The sequence below is a fragment of the Drosophila pseudoobscura genome, chromosome X (genome assembly GCF_009870125.1).
Source record: "Drosophila pseudoobscura strain MV-25-SWS-2005 chromosome X, UCI_Dpse_MV25, whole genome shotgun sequence".
Taxonomy (NCBI): domain Eukaryota; kingdom Metazoa; phylum Arthropoda; class Insecta; order Diptera; family Drosophilidae; genus Drosophila; species Drosophila pseudoobscura.
This window is the reverse complement of record NC_046683.1, coordinates 9,076,259-9,091,591: the sequence shown is the minus strand read 5'-3', so window position 1 is coordinate 9,091,591 and position 15,333 is coordinate 9,076,259. Positions and strand designations below refer to the sequence as shown.

Sequence of the window (15,333 nt, the reverse complement as noted above, 5' to 3'; positions counted from 1 at the left end):
ACACAGCGTGCGACGTCAGCAAACTGTTAACGGTTAATACGCACACACACACACACACACAACTGTATGCATACACACTGGCATACATATGTACTAGGCAAGTGCGAGCGAGATGCCCGATGGCCCAAAGGGCGCAACGCGAAAAGCTTCCGAAACGTAGCGTAATAGAGGCGGGTGTATGGAGCACAGTGGGACAAAAAAAACCAAGGCAGCGAGCAGCAGCAGCGAGCAGCAAGCTTCGTGCGCTTGTTGTTGTTGTTGTTGTCGCTGTCGTTGTCGTTGTCGTTCACGCTCATCGTCAGCGTCATAGCCAGAGTCAGAGTCAGAGTCAGAATTTGTGTCTGGCTGGCGGTTCGGTTCGTTCGGTTGCTTTCAGTTTCAGTTTTCAGTTTTACTTGGGAGTTTGTCGCGTGCAGTAGTTGAGGGCTAAGCAGTGGCTGCTACGCATTCTAAGGATTATAATTAGGGACTTGGTCAGTTGTTCGTAAAGTCGACGAGTCGCGTGGAGTCGAGTCGAGTGGAGTGGAGTCCGTGGTCATTCGGTCAGTGATTCAGTGATTCAGTCAGTCAGTCAGTCAGTCGGCTATTCCTTCAGAGTTTCCTTCTTTCGAGAGATATATTGTTGTAATGATGGGAGCGCGCGCTCGTTGCTCCTCTCCGGCGGCAGGCAGGATGCCAAATTATTTATAAAGCACCAGACCAGGCAGCAGCAGCAACTAGTTAATAGGCAGCCGAAAATATAAAAAAAAAAGAAACAGAGAAAAACAGCAAGAAGGAGCCCAAAAGGAAGAGCATCCAAGCAAAGAAAGCAAGGAAGCGCAAAGGACAGAAAGGAAAGGAACGGAACGGAAAGAGGGTCTAAGAGGGGAGTGAAAAGACGCGCAGCCCACAGGCGACACTTTACCGTTTTACCGTTCATCGCACATCCATTCTCTGCTGCCGCTACCGCTGTTGCTGTTGCTGTTGCCGCTGTGTGCCGTTTACACTCCTCCTCGCACAAAAACAAACAGCCACATTTTCGAAATACATTTTACGCGCGCGCGTGTGACAGAGAGAGAGAGAGAGGGAGAGAGGGAGAGAGCGAGCGAAAAAGGAATTACGGTGCAAAAAGCTTTGGGCAATCTGCCCGAACGACTAGCTAGGCCGCCGTAAGCGCCAAAACACACGCCCACACACCGAAATTCCACGCGAAGAACCACTCGAAAATGGTGCAAACCAATGCAGGTAATACATACAAAAAAACACATCCATATACACACACACACATAGATATATGTGTAGGTGGGTGGATGCGTTTGTAGATAGCGGATGCATTCAGGCATCACTTTTTACATTTTCGTGATTTCACACTCGCCCATCGCGGAAGCGGCGATTGAAGCGATGACTGGAAAGCTTCATGCTAATATTTCACACACATATACATATACATATACATATCCACATCCACATACATATGCATACATTCGTGTGAGTGGGTGGCAATGCATTCCATTCCAACCCATCGGTAATCCCGGGCAATCAGCGAGCGGTGCTTCACTTAATGCGACAATAGTGTGTATCTTTTTTGTTTTTGTTTGCAATGCCATAAGGTGCATGGGGCATGGGGCACACACATTCAAGGCCATTCCATTTTACAGTTCGTCTACGACTAAGCGGAGGGATGGAAGGAGATTCTCAACAGGTTATCCATCCAGAAGTACCCAATAATTGTCTGTTTTTCTCCAAGCAAAAACAACACTTTAAAGACTAGTTAAGGAGGATCCTGCTCCTGCTCCTTGCTGGTAAGCCTGCCCGGCGGCTCCTGGTTCCTCTGGCAACAGGTTATCTGGCCATCTGGCTGTCAGGCATTGCATTGCACAAACAGCAGACCCGACCAGATCTTCCATCCATCAGCCAAGGCCAAGGCGGATGAGCCTTTAGCATAATGAAATGAAAATGAATGTGTCCAGTGCTGGCGGCGGCCATGACTGTAGCCCTTTGGCTTCAGCTCCAGCTCCAGCTGCCGCTTTTTTCTGTCACTTTATCTCTGTGGCTGTTTGTGTTTCTTTCAGCTTAGCCACAATCAAGGCCGCATAAAAACTGCAACAGGTTGGCCGGGTGGTGGGTGGGGAGTAGTCTTGTCCGCCCCCCTTTAATCCAATGTAACGACTTTGGCTGTTGCTGTAACAGAAACATCAGCAGCAGCAACAGCAACAGCCACAGCACAGTCCTGATTGATTGTCTGCGAAAGATTAAGTCCGTCCGTCCGTCTGTCCGTCCGTCTGTCCGTCCGTCCATCTATTCATTCTGGCCATGACGGTGCTGCTGCTTATGACCTTTGCACATACATACATACGATTTGTATGTCTTTTTAGATTCCCAGGATAGGCTTCCCTTTCACCCGGAAGGAGCTGGAGCTGTTGCCGTGCAGTTTTTGTACACTGCAAGAAAAGCACTGATCTCCCACGGAAAGATGCAATCTAGAGACAATATTTATATGATTGAAAGAAGGGAAGGAAGAAAGAAGGGCAGGCAAATGTCCTAGATGCAACGCCAACGATGACATAAAGTGGACCCATACCCAGGGGATATCTCGCCCATCGTCCTAAGGCACCTCGTGTCGAGTCGACTCCCCAGCTGAATCGTTTTTTACGCACCTAGACCCCAACGGAAATGACCTTGTAGGTGTGGGTGGGGGTAAGGGGCGGTGGGAACTCCGTCACATGAAACAGTAATCCCACAGGCAGTAATCCCTTTGTAATCCCTTCTTTTCACATCTTCTTGGGTGCATTTTTCGAGATCCTTGGCCTCAATCTTTTTCTTACGAGCGATTGGGCCGTCCAATGGCGAATGCCTGGGGATGTTTCTAGGCTTTTAGGCACCAGCATCTCGGAAGTCCTAGGAAAAACCAAAGCTAATTGAAAAAGACGAACGAGTAGTGTTGCACAGCGTAACACTGAAAAGGAAGATTGGTAGTTTTACAACACTGAAACGAAATGAGCCTATATAGGCGATCTAGAGCTCGGAAGATAGCCTTGTACCTAAGGAAACGTTGCTCGATCTTGCATTTCTCCCAGTGCATTCATTGCAGTGACTCTTTCGTGACGGAGACGGGGCACGGGGCACGGGAACACTGACACTGACGGATGGGACGCATAGATGGCGCAAAGCCAGTTGCTTGCTTTATGGCTTCCCTTGGATGAACGTAAAACTTTTATGAATGAAAGGCAATTGGCCACATCAATGTGGTAGTGAAACGAATACTAACACGAGACTGGGAGAGGAGAGGAAAGAGCCATGCCTTAGTCAATGCCGTGCCGTGTCGTGTCGTGCCATAGAGAGAGTGGAGTGGAGCGTGGCGCTTGGCGCGTGGGCGTCTGTTTACTTTTTATTCGCCTGTTCTGGCTGGCGGCCTTGCCTTGGCCGCACACAGACATTCGTTCTCCGCCAGGACCTGGCGGCACTTCCCACTCGGATATGGGCGAACGTGAAAGGCTCTGGTGATGCATATCCGCCGCCGACACCGAAGACGGCCGACGGCCGACGGGCGACGAGGCTCGAGAGGATGATGATGATGGTGTGGCCTCTATCAATCGCTCAATTATGGCATTAGCTGTGGGCTAAGGACGAGATTGACTGGGAAAAGTCAGTCACTCAGCTCGGACCTGTCGGTGAGTCCCTTCGTTGACACTCACAGTGGGGCACAGTGGGGTCACAGAGGAGACGCGTAGGGGCACGTGTGCGTTAAGTATGCGGGTCGTAAAGCCGTATGTACATTCGAGCTGGTGCCTCCAAGGGATTGCTAGGCACCGATAATAATCTCCCGCATGCCCATAATAATGGAAGCCAAAAAGCATCCAAGGGGAGATCAAAAAGCTTTCAGCGGATTCCTCCACATGGGAGCCCATCCAATGCCGTGCCAGAGTTGGCCAAGGACTCCCACTGGGAGCACACGATCTTCCAGGGCTCAGTGCTCGCTCGGGAATGATCTTCATGTCCATACAAAAAGCAATCTGCTTGGGGTAATGGATTTCTGTTGTAGTCTCTGCCTCTCGGTCCACGGATTAATGCTCGCATTCCATCTTAAATCTGTTGTTGCAACGCATTCCGCTGCCCTTGGACCTGTCCTTGGATTTACTGCTGTACTGCTGTACCGTTACTTTGTGGCACGTTTTCTTTCCCGACAAAAGCCCTTAAAGATGGGCGACTTACTGTCAGGGCAACAGAGACTCGTTATCCGTGCCGTGCGTGTGCGTGTGCGTGTGCGTGTGCGTGTGCGTGTTTGTGTGTCCTCTGTGTCCTGTGCGTCCTATCAGAGCCATTAATATTAAGCCCAAACGTCAGTGTGAGGAGGCAGAGTCAGGGCGTCGCTCTGGTTAGGCTCTGGCTCTCCTTCAAAATTAAAAGTCCACTGTCTGGTCATCATTAATTTTACGTCCTGCCCCCCTTGGACATGACAGCACCAGTGTTTGTCTCAGTCTCAGCCCCAAACCCTGATCCCTGTCCCTGTCCCCATCTCTGACCCACTCGATTGTCCTTTTATCGTGGGTTTTTGTCGTTGCCCCTTTGGAATGCCTGCTAAAGTTTTCCCGTTTGAATGGCACACAAATTTCTCAAGTTCTGAGAGAGCAAAATTGCAAAAGAGAAATTCCTTAAATTGTCAATCAAATTCCTTAAAAGTATCCTTGGAATTGCTCTCCATATACTGGTAAATTGATAACGATCGCTGTTTGATGGGGTCATACTTTAATGGGCGATTTTCTTGCCTGCCATTATTGAATAGAGATCCTAGAGTGCTCTAGGATAAAGGCCCAGTATTATTGAAATCAAAGTCAGTTGAAGCCAGTATTATGACTTAAGGCTGAAGAGTCTAGAGATGGCTATGTTTTTGTGTCCATGCAGAGCTGAACGAGAGGCAATTTGTATCTTAAATTCCGTAGATACCGGCGACAATTGCCTGGCTATTAGTCGAACCGGCATCTTTAATTAGTTCATCTGAAAGTTTGTTCCAGTTCCTTGAGCTTCGATCTTTGAGTTTCACATAGCAGAGGCGGAACCAGAGCCAGAGCCAGAGGCTATCATATTGATTCAGGAACTTTCTTCACTTTCTATGTGGGCTGTTGGCTTCCCTCTCTCTCTGTCTCTCTTTGTGGCTGCTGTTGCTGTTGCTGCCGTAAGAAAATGCAATTTGTTGGCTTTTTGCAATTAAGATGAAATTCTCTGGACTTTAATTATCCGCCTCTGACCTTTGCTGCAGATTCCACTAGTTACGGAGTGGTCTCTGGTTGCTTTCTTGTGCTCAAGAATGTTGTGCTGCAGAAATCAGAAATCAGAAATCAGAGCTTGCTGCAATCAAAATTACCATTCCACAATTGCAGTTTGCAATTTGCCATTCCTTCATTTTCCATTTGCATTTGCATTTGCATTTTGCTGACTCCATCCACCACCCACACGCTCGCCCTCGCCCACGTCCATCTCCATGTTGAGCTGAAATCCTAATTATGCCGAGCAAACCTTTCCAATTGAGTTTGAGGAGCTCCCTCCTCCGAGTGCAGCCACGTAGTAAAATGTCAGAGGGTGCACCACATGCCCCGGGTATGCACGAGTGCACGTACGCACGGGTGCACGGCTGCACGGCTGCACGGCTGCACGGGTGCACGTCGTGTGTGTAGGCGGGTAATGGATTGCTGAAAGGGGGCAATCACATCCCCTTTTAGTGACCTTTGGCATAGCTTTAAGCCAAGCACTGATCTTTGGCTTAAGCATTCGATTCAATGGAGACTGGTATGGCTGCCCAAAAAAGTAGGCAACACTTTTTGTCTCTAGGCGACTTTGCAGATGTGGCCGAATGTCCTCCTGCGGGGACTTTGTGTCGCAATTTCAGTACAATTTGCGGTCAGAAATGGCCAGACCACTGACTGTAGCTATTTTGAGTAGGATTTACAGGCTACGGTCTGAAGGAGAGCATCCAGGGCGGATGAGTGATAATTCCATTGGCAAAATAGTGTGCGTTCTAGGCTAAATCTATACTTAAGCTCTTATTTGAAGTTTATTGGAAGATCTTAATGAAATGTGGTTTTTTTTTAATGAATTTATGAAAAGTTCTGCAAATTTGTGCGGCTTTTTCCGGCTAAAACACTGCCATAAGGCGAAATCCCTGGCTCAAATATATCAAAGATATTCGTTTTTAATCCCTAAATGAATACTTGACCTTTATCTTAGTTTTACCCCATAATTGTCGACTGCAATGAAACAAACAAACAACAAAATATGCATTCCGTATTCAGGGGGGTATGCCACATGTCTCCCATGACTCTAATTAATCTACTGAATAGCTGGCTTTTTCTCAGATTCGACAAGGAAAGTCCTCTCCTATTTGGGGAAACCGGTCCCCCTTAATGGGTATGGGATTAAGACAAACTTATGGTTCCTTAAGTTTCCCAAGAACGAAACCCCGGTAAACTTTATTCCTGAGAGGATAATGAGGGGGAGAAATAGCTGCTTTTGTTGCTGGGTGTGATTTTATTGGCGGTAAACATCGAAGGAATCCATATCCATATCTTCAGTCCCCCCGCTTTACTTTCCCCACGGGTTATGCCACATTCCCCCCCGAATCCCAAATTAAGTTGGGCTCTGTGTGGATCCAATGGTAATGCAGTTTGCGTGTTGAAACAAGCACCAGACAAGCCCTCGTACTCCGGCGCACACACAAGCACATACGAATACGAATACGAGTACATTAGACCGTAATTAATGTCGCAGTTTCGCACTTCCACTCCCACACCACCCTCCGCCGCCCCCCCCCTTTCTCTCGCTCTCTCTATGAATATATGTTTGTACATGTACGCATTTATGTGTATTTTGTTATCTGTTTATGCGGGTGTTTCTCTCCCAAAAAACAAAAACAAAAAAGAAGGAAAAGGTACAGCTGAAAGCTCATTTAGCCACAAAATGAATTGAAAGCGAAGGCAAACACACAAAAACAAAAACAGAGAGACAGATGTAGCACCGATAGGAGGTTGGGGATAGGGGCGGCACACACACACACACACACACACAGAGGAGGGCTTTCTCCTCCTACCATACTTGGCCACCATATTCCATTGTCTAATTAAGTGTTTATCTTAATTCTACGCGTACATACGAAAAAGTTGGTCAGATTGATAAACTCCCAGGCATTACATAGTACATACATACGAATACATACATATATTTAGATATTCAGATATGAGAATACCAGTGTGTTCGAGTGTATACTGGAATTGATGTCTGCCCCGTATAGTTACACTTCGAATTAAATATTTATGCCGGTATATTGGCACCGAGATCTCTTATCCTTAGCTTAAACGACGCCCAATTAATGCACCTGCACAAATAAAATATAGAAACTTAAGAAACAAATTTTTGTCGACTTTTCCCGAGTTTTCAAAGTCAAAATACCGCATAAAATGGTAAATGGTAATCAAAATTTATAGCTAAATTTTCGGAATTGCAACTAAAAAACTTAAATTTAAATACAAAAATCTATCAGAAAAAGTTCGATTTCGTAATAAAAAGACTATTTGAAATGTATATTTTATTTAAAGATGGCTGTGTCTCCTTTTACTAGGCCAGTTTTCTGTCAGTGCCTGCTCCAAGGTTTTTTTTCTTGGGATGCATTGGGGATCTCTGTCTCCTTCTACGTGAGAACTTTTAGACGCATGAAATGCAAACTTTTCGATCAGAAAACTGCCACAGTTTCAATGTCAAAGGCCTTCAGAAATTGAGGTTTGCATTGGTACTGACCATCTTTAAAATCTTTATAAAAAAAGGTCAAATGTAAAGTATTTATATCGTGCATCCACGCACAAATAGATGGCCATCTTTATAAATATCCTTTCGGGCCATCGAATCGAATCCGGACCAACGAACAGAAAAAAATGTCGCTGGCTGAAAATAGAAAAGCGATTCGCTTTGGAGCTTAATTTAAAATTGTGGCACCCAGACCGCACCCTCAATTAAGGGTTTGCTGGGTGGTTGGGTTGGCCAAAACCTGAGCATGAATCTGTTAAAGCCATCAATTGGCATTTGAGGGCCAAATGAATTTACGATTACGATCCCTACAGGGTGGCCATCGAAGGCCATAGGCCTCTCCATTCCCTAGCCAAGCAAAATGATTAAACATTCTATTGAAGTACGATTTACATTAATTTATTCCAATTTGCAATTTATTTCGAGTTTTTCACATTGAAAATGAAACGCCCTAGGGATTGATTGTGGATTAGGTGTTGAAAGCAGGTGGAATCGCAGCCAATCACGCAGCCTTGCTTTCTCTCAAACACCATCGTCATCAGGCTATGCAAATGGTTGAGAAGCACTGGGACTGACTGGGAAGCCAAGGAAGTGTCCGTCAAAACAATATTTACCAAACAAGCAAGCACACTCATCCGAAAGTGCTGATTGCTGCTCTCCAAACACTTCGATTCCGATGAGCAACAGCCAAAGGTGGCGAGGACCCATTGACCCAGTGAGAGGGACCTACAGAGTGAAGTCAAAGGGTCTTCAGATTCGGGGAAGTGCTTTATGAGGCTGCGGAGAGATTTTGCATTAAATCCAGGGCTATTAAGAATGTGGCGTTTAAACTGCAAGTTCTTTCCGCTATACTCGAATAGTATTTCCATCCGCTTCGGTGGCTTCTGTGCACCTGGAGCATACCCCAAGGAACAATCGGGTGTGGGGGATACTCGAGGTCACCTAGAACGTGAGAGTTACTCATTGGCTCTCTCCGCTGCGATTCCCACAGCTCCGTGGACCAGCTTCTGTTTCTGTTTTTGTCCTGCCTTATGTTCGCAGTCCAATTCCTGTGACTCTTGTGACTCCTGTCCCGGTACCTGTCTATTGACTTCTGCAAGGATCTGCTCATGGTCCTGCGTCATACCCGCTTCCCTTCTGCACTTGGCCCTACTCTTTGTGTGCCCTTGTTGCTGTTGCTCCTCGGTCTGTCCCTGCTGCTTGACTCCTTTTTAATATTCCTGTTGCTCCTTGCTCTTGCCCCTGCAGCTCCTTTCTCTACTCCTGTTTCAACTCCTGTCAATGCTGGCCATTCCCCGATGGTTTTTAAACTTTACTTTGTCGCCAGATCCAATGTCCAAAGGCAGTAGGTGACGGGAATGGGGATGGGGAGGGGTGTTGTGGCAGTAACCATTATCCAATGTATTTCCTTTCATTTGTGCAGCGTCAACATGCGGCATGGGGCATGGGGGGCAAACAAAGAAGCAAATAATTATACAAATCAACCAAAGACAAATAGAAAGTTTTGCTCTCTGCCATCACCATCTCTCCATCTGTCTGTTTGTGTCGCTCTTGATATTTGCATTTCCCAGCTGCCCTGACACCGTTCTCATGCCCCATGCCACACTGGCCCCATGCCACACTGGCCCCATGCCAGTAGAAATTAAGTTATTAAAACTTTGGTGCCTCCTCCCCGCTGGCCATTTAAATGCTAATTGCATGTGTGCCGCATAAAAACTAAGCGATGTTGCACACAGCAAATGAAAATGGTGCAACAAAGGAGCAGTAATTAAAACGGGGAAGCCCCGAGCACCATCCAGCCATCCATCGGAGCCGCACAGCCACAGCTTCAGCCTCAGCCCCAGCCAGTGGCAAGGACATGGCCTGGCGACAACTCGGTCGGCGTCCCAGACATCAGCAGAGTGTCGCCGCCACCAGTACACCATTCCACCCCCCCCGCCCCCCTACGCCCCATGGTAGAGTGTTGCCACATCATCATCATCGTCATCATCAGCATTAAAACGCGGAAAGGACACACATAATGAGCTCGACACGCAGCTGGCGACTTGACTTTACTGCTGAGTGCATTTGGGGGAAACCCTAAAACCGAACCTCCAATACTGGGGCACATCGATATTCCATACCCCCCGAATGTGAGGAAGATGAGGAACCTCACCAACCCCCAACAGGAGTAATCCTTGAACCCCTCTTATACGGTGATTCCCTGTGCGAGTTTCCCATAAGCGAACAGACAAGTTTCGCGATCCATCTAGATCATTTTCCTTCCCATGAACATGTATCGGTGGAAGCGAGTGAGTCGGGGGTAACGAGTAACGAGTGTGCAGATATGTATGTATCTTAAGTCATATATCAGGATCGTTTTTTCTACAAACTTCCAGCTTTCGATCATACTTCATTCTTGGAAATTTGCATTCTTTTATATGAAAATTTATTGCATTTTGCGCTGTGCAACCTTCTTCCCGCCATTTGGCTATAATTCATTCGGAATCCTTGAAACATTATTTATCATTCGTCATCCTTGGATGGGATATTTGTATCTTCTCTCTATATAGTATCTGTATCTGTATCTGCGTGTTGTCATTTGTCATTCGGGCATTCCCCCAGCCATCCGAGGAGCCCTCTCTAAATGGAAAACAATTAATGAAAATGAAATTATCCATGGCCGTAGGACATCACATCATGAATTTTGAGTGCAAATGCCATTAGCATTTGTGCTTGTTCCTGGGTGGGCGTGGCCAAAGTGGTCAACATTTGGTGGAGCAGCCAGCAGCAGCAGGCCGCAGGGGGAGCACGACCCGGCTCTGTGTTCTGTGTGCTCTGGTGATTGGGGGGCGGGGGGGAAGCACATGTTGAACATATTGAATTTCAGAGTGCAGGAAGGATGTGACGCTGCCAGTGCCAGTGGCGGGGGACACACACAAAACTCGTAGATGTGGCAGGAGGCAGGCTCTGACGGCGGGGGTATTTGACATTGGGGCGTTGTCGCTGTGATTTCATTTTAAGGCCCTGCGGGGGGCTATACTTTTTATGAGATTCACTTTGCCGCACAGATGGTGATAATGATGATGTTATTCCAGATGGCTGCGACTACAAGGAGCGGCTGATAGCCAGCGTCAAGAAGGAGGTGAAGCAACTGATGGAGGAGGCGGTGACCAAGAAGTACGTCCACGAGGAGAGCAGCTCGGTGACGTCGCTCTGCGGCGCGGTGGAGGCCTGCCTCAGCCAGGGACTGCGACGCCGGGCCCTCGGGCTGTTCAAGACCTCCTCGACAACGGCCCTGCTGCACAAGATCGCCAAGAGCTGCCCGGAGGCGGAGCACATCAGCAAGCTGGTGCAGGAGATCGAGGCGATGGACCCGAACAAGCGCTCATCCTCCAGCAGCGACAGCTTCCAGCGGCCCCCGATGCTGAAGAAGAGCAGCAGCAATTCGATGCAGTCCGCCAGCAGCAGCAGCAATGCCACCGGCAACGCCTCCACCGCATCCGCCGTCAGTGCCAGTGGCAGTGGCAGTGTCAGCAGCTCGAGCATGGCGTTGGTCAGCATGAAGTATCTGTGGATCCGCTTGGCCCTCTACGAGAAGCGTCTCACCAAGATCATCGAGTATCTGGTGAGCAATGCCAGCAGCTTCTACGACCGCGACTCCCTGGTGGCCGACTCCGACTATGGATCCATCCTCAGCTCCCTGCTGGTGGGGCCCTGTGCCCTGGACTTCACGCGGGCCAAGACAGCCGACCATTATTGGACCGATCCGCATGCCGATGAGCTGGTGAGTCCCATCTGTGTTCCCCCTGAGACGTGTCTCTATTCTGTTTGCTGTTTTCTGTTCCAGGTGCAACGTCATCGAATCAGCTCGGGTCGCCGCTCCTCGTCGACCTGCTCGCGGCCGGCGATCATCAACTTTAAGCGGAGCCTGAACACCAGCTCGGATGAGGCCAGCACCGGCTCCTTCAAGTCCATGGCAACGGCGAGCGTGGCCAAGGACTACGTGGAGTCGCTGCATCAGAACGCCAAGGCGACGCTGCTCTACGGCAAGAACAATGTGCACGTCCTGCCCAAGGACGTGGCCGAGCCGATGGCCGGCTACCTGAGTCTGCACCAGCACATCCAGACGCTGACCATCAAGTGGACGCCGAATCAGCTGATGAACGGCTACAACGAGGCGGACGAGGGCGAGGACATCGACAAGGAGGCCTTCTGGGCGTACGCCCTCAACATCAACGTGGACGAGATCGTGTACGTGCATTGCCACCAGAGCCGGGGCGAGGACAGCGGCGGCACCGTCATCCTGGTGGGCCAGGACGGGGTGCAGCGACCGCCCATCCACTTCCCGGAGGGCGGGCACATGCAGCAGTTCCTCAGCTGCCTGGAGACGGGCCTGCTGCCCCACGGACAGCTGGATCCGCCGCTCTGGTCGCAGCGCGGCATTGGCAAGATGTTCCTCTGGCCGAAGAGCATGCGCCGGCGCATCCTTCCGTCGGTGATGGAGTCCGTGGACGAGACCCCCATCGACTATGTCTTTCGCATTGTCAGCAAGAGCCGGCACGAGGAGTTCGCTGCCACCCACTCGATACTGGACTTTGTGCGGAGCACACCGCGTCGCGCCCAGCTGAGCAGCTGCTCCACCACCGGCAGCAGCGACTGCTCGAACAAGAGCCTCTCCATCGATCAGTATCCGGTGGAGTCGCCGCTGCTGCTGCTGCAACAGCAGCACGCCCAGAACACCAGCATCGAGATGGTCTGCTCCACCATGCGCCGCCAGATCATCTCCCGGGCCTTCTACGGCTGGCTGGCCTACTGCCGTCATCTATCCACGGTGCGGACCCATCTCTCCGGACTGGTGCATGGTCGGATCACGCCAGAAAGTGAGTTCCTGCAGGATCCCCATGCGGTCTATGGTTGCTTAATGCGGTTTCTGTCTCTTTTCCTTTAGTGAAAGCCGATGAGGAGGGTCTCACGAAGGAGCGCTGGCAGCTCCTCAATGCGGATGGTGTCCTCGAGAATGCCACCGAGTTCTATCGCCTGGTGTACTTTGGCGGCGTGCAGCCGGATTTGCGGCAGGAGGTGTGGCCCTACCTGCTGGGCCACTACGCCTTCGGGTCCACCCGCGAGGAGCGTAAGAAACAGGACGAGACCTGCAAGCACTACTACGAGACGACGATGAGCGAGTGGCTGGCCGTCGACGCGATTGTGCAGCAGCGGGAGAAGGAGAAGACCGCCAGGGCGGTGGCAAAGCTCAGCTCCAGCGGCAGCAACAGCGGCAACGAGCGGACGGTGCGTGCCGCCGATCTCGACGCGGGCGGAGAGCTGGAGAACGAGGTGTTCGAGGACATCTCGGACATATCCGATCCGGGCGACCTGGAGTTCGATGACGAGCAGCGACAGCAACAGCAGCAGCAGCAGCAGATCCATGGCCAGCAGCAGAAGCAGAAACACCAACAGCAGCAGCAGCAGGAGGAGGTGTCCGTTAGTGGCATGCACCTGTGCGTGAAGCCCATTCCAAGGGCCATGAAGACCAGCACCGACTCGGGCCATGTGGACGAGGGCGAGAACTTTAACGAGCTCGATGAGGAGGCCGAGCAGGAGCAGCAGGAGAAGATCAACGCGGAGCCGCCCATAGCCAGCTGCTCTACGTCAACAGCATCCTCCTACGAGACGGTGGGACCCGGCGGGGCCCCCCACCAGCCCAGCAACAGCCGCAGCCGCAGCGTCCTCAGTCCGGAGTACCTCAGCGCCGACGATTTGCAGCTGCCCGAGGACGAGGAGGACCTCAAGCCCCCACAGCAGCAGCAGCAGCAGCAGGCAGCTGTCATCATCACCAACGCCTCGGTGGACATTGCCAACTGGGAGCGCAGCCCCAAAGCGGGCAACAGTCAGCAGATGTCCCCCGTCCAGGAGCAGGCGGCAGCCCTGGATGCCCTGCAGCAGCCGAAGTCGGCCTGCGCCTCCCCAGCCAGCTCCAATGGTGGCGTCTACAGTGTAAGTAGAGCATCTCCATGATACGTATAAGTACCCTCGATGATCCTTGACGATTTGTTGCCATCCGCAGAGTGAGCTGCTCGAACAGTTCGGCCTCAATCTGCATCGGATCGAGAAGGATGTGCAGAGATGCGATCGCAACTACTGGTACTTTGCCAACGAGAATCTGGACAAGCTGCGCAACGTGATATCCACGTATGTGTGGGAGCATCTGGACGTGGGCTACATGCAGGGCATGTGCGATCTGGTGGCCCCACTGCTGGTCATCTTCGACGACGAGTCCCTCAGCTACAGCTGCTTCTGCAAGCTCATGGAGCGCATGATCGAGAACTTTCCCAGCGGCGGTGCCATGGACATGCACTTTGCCAACATGCGGTAGGATCTGATCTGATCTTCTTTATGCCTTCTTAATGCTTATAATCTTCTCTTAATGGCAGATCCCTCATACAAATCCTCGACTCGGAGATGTATGATCTGATGGACTCGAACGGGGACTACACGCACTTCTACTTCTGCTACCGGTGGTTCCTCTTGGACTTCAAGAGGGAGCTCGTCTACGACGATGTCTTTGCCACTTGGGAGGTGATCTGGGCGGCCAAGCATATAGCCTCTGGGCATTTTGTCCTCTTCCTGGCCCTGGCCCTGCTCGAGACCTATCGCGACATCATCCTCTCCAACAGCATGGACTTTACCGATGTCATCAAGTTCTTCAATGGTATGCGAACACCGACTGCTTTTAGATTATTCCATTAATATCCGATTCTTTTGCAGAAATGGCCGAACGCCACAATGCCCAGGCAGTGCTCCAGCTGGCTCGGAGCCTCGTCCTGCAGCTGCAGATGATCATCGAGAACAAGTAGAGGGGAAAACACTATACTAAACGAGTAGTAGAGTAATAGTAGACCAGTAGATCCATAGAGAGCATAGATCTTAGTTGGGATCGTCAGTCAAATTTCGTTTGCCAAAAAGGATAATCAAACCAAAAGAAATCAAAAATATAGCAAAAAAAAAAGAAAATGAAAAAGCAACAATAAATAGTATGCATAGGAAATACTTTTGTTTCTCACTCGATGTCTTCTTTATATGCGACATGCAACGTGCAACATGCGACTCTAAATGTAACCGTAACCGTAACTGTAACTGTAACTGTATCTGTATTTATATGAATGTAAGCTGTGTTCTTCCCAAACAAAACATTTCTCACGCATATCCCCAACAAACGGAAACGGAAACCGAAACAAAAACCAAAACAGGGGCTGACAATGCAAAAGACTCTACAAATCAATGGAAACGATTGAAATCTTATATATATCTACCATATACTGTATACTGTATAGGAATCTAACTGTTTTTTTTTTTGTTTTTTTGAATATGTGTGGGTGCTCATGGGACCCATGCAGATATACAAAATATATAGTTATATATACGAGCATATTCGATATACATACATATGTACGATATACGATATTGAGAATCAAATTAGTGCAATGTAATTATCACGCCTATATCAAAGGCAAATCAAATTATGAATATACACCATATACACTACTTATATATAGGGCATTTCAGAACTGCTGTGGGAACAGT

The 15,333-nt window shown here is 49.6% G+C and overlaps 1 protein-coding gene across 1 annotated transcript; it reads left to right on the top strand.

The window, feature by feature from the left end:
• The first annotated feature begins 263 nt into the window (after window positions 1–263).
• On the top strand, window positions 264–14,770 carry tbc (trabuco). Its single transcript, XM_015186441.2, has 7 exons — window positions 264–1,224; window positions 10,848–11,536; window positions 11,600–12,632; window positions 12,701–13,746; window positions 13,817–14,121; window positions 14,184–14,461; window positions 14,518–14,770. Exons 1-7 carry the CDS (start codon window positions 1,206–1,208, stop codon window positions 14,604–14,606), a joined length of 3,459 nt encoding a protein of 1,152 aa, XP_015041927.2. The 5' UTR covers window positions 264–1,205; the 3' UTR covers window positions 14,607–14,770.
• The last annotated feature ends 563 nt before the right edge of the window (window positions 14,771–15,333 follow it).

Bases quoted from the DNA above. Each gene is read 5' to 3' on its own strand.
- tbc (XM_015186441.2), top strand. The intron at 11,537-11,599 runs GTGAGTCCCATC...TTTCTGTTCCAG, and splicing joins ATCCGCATGCCGATGAGCTG to GTGCAACGTCATCGAATCAG. The intron at 12,633-12,700 runs GTGAGTTCCTGC...CTTTTCCTTTAG, and splicing joins TGGTCGGATCACGCCAGAAA to TGAAAGCCGATGAGGAGGGT.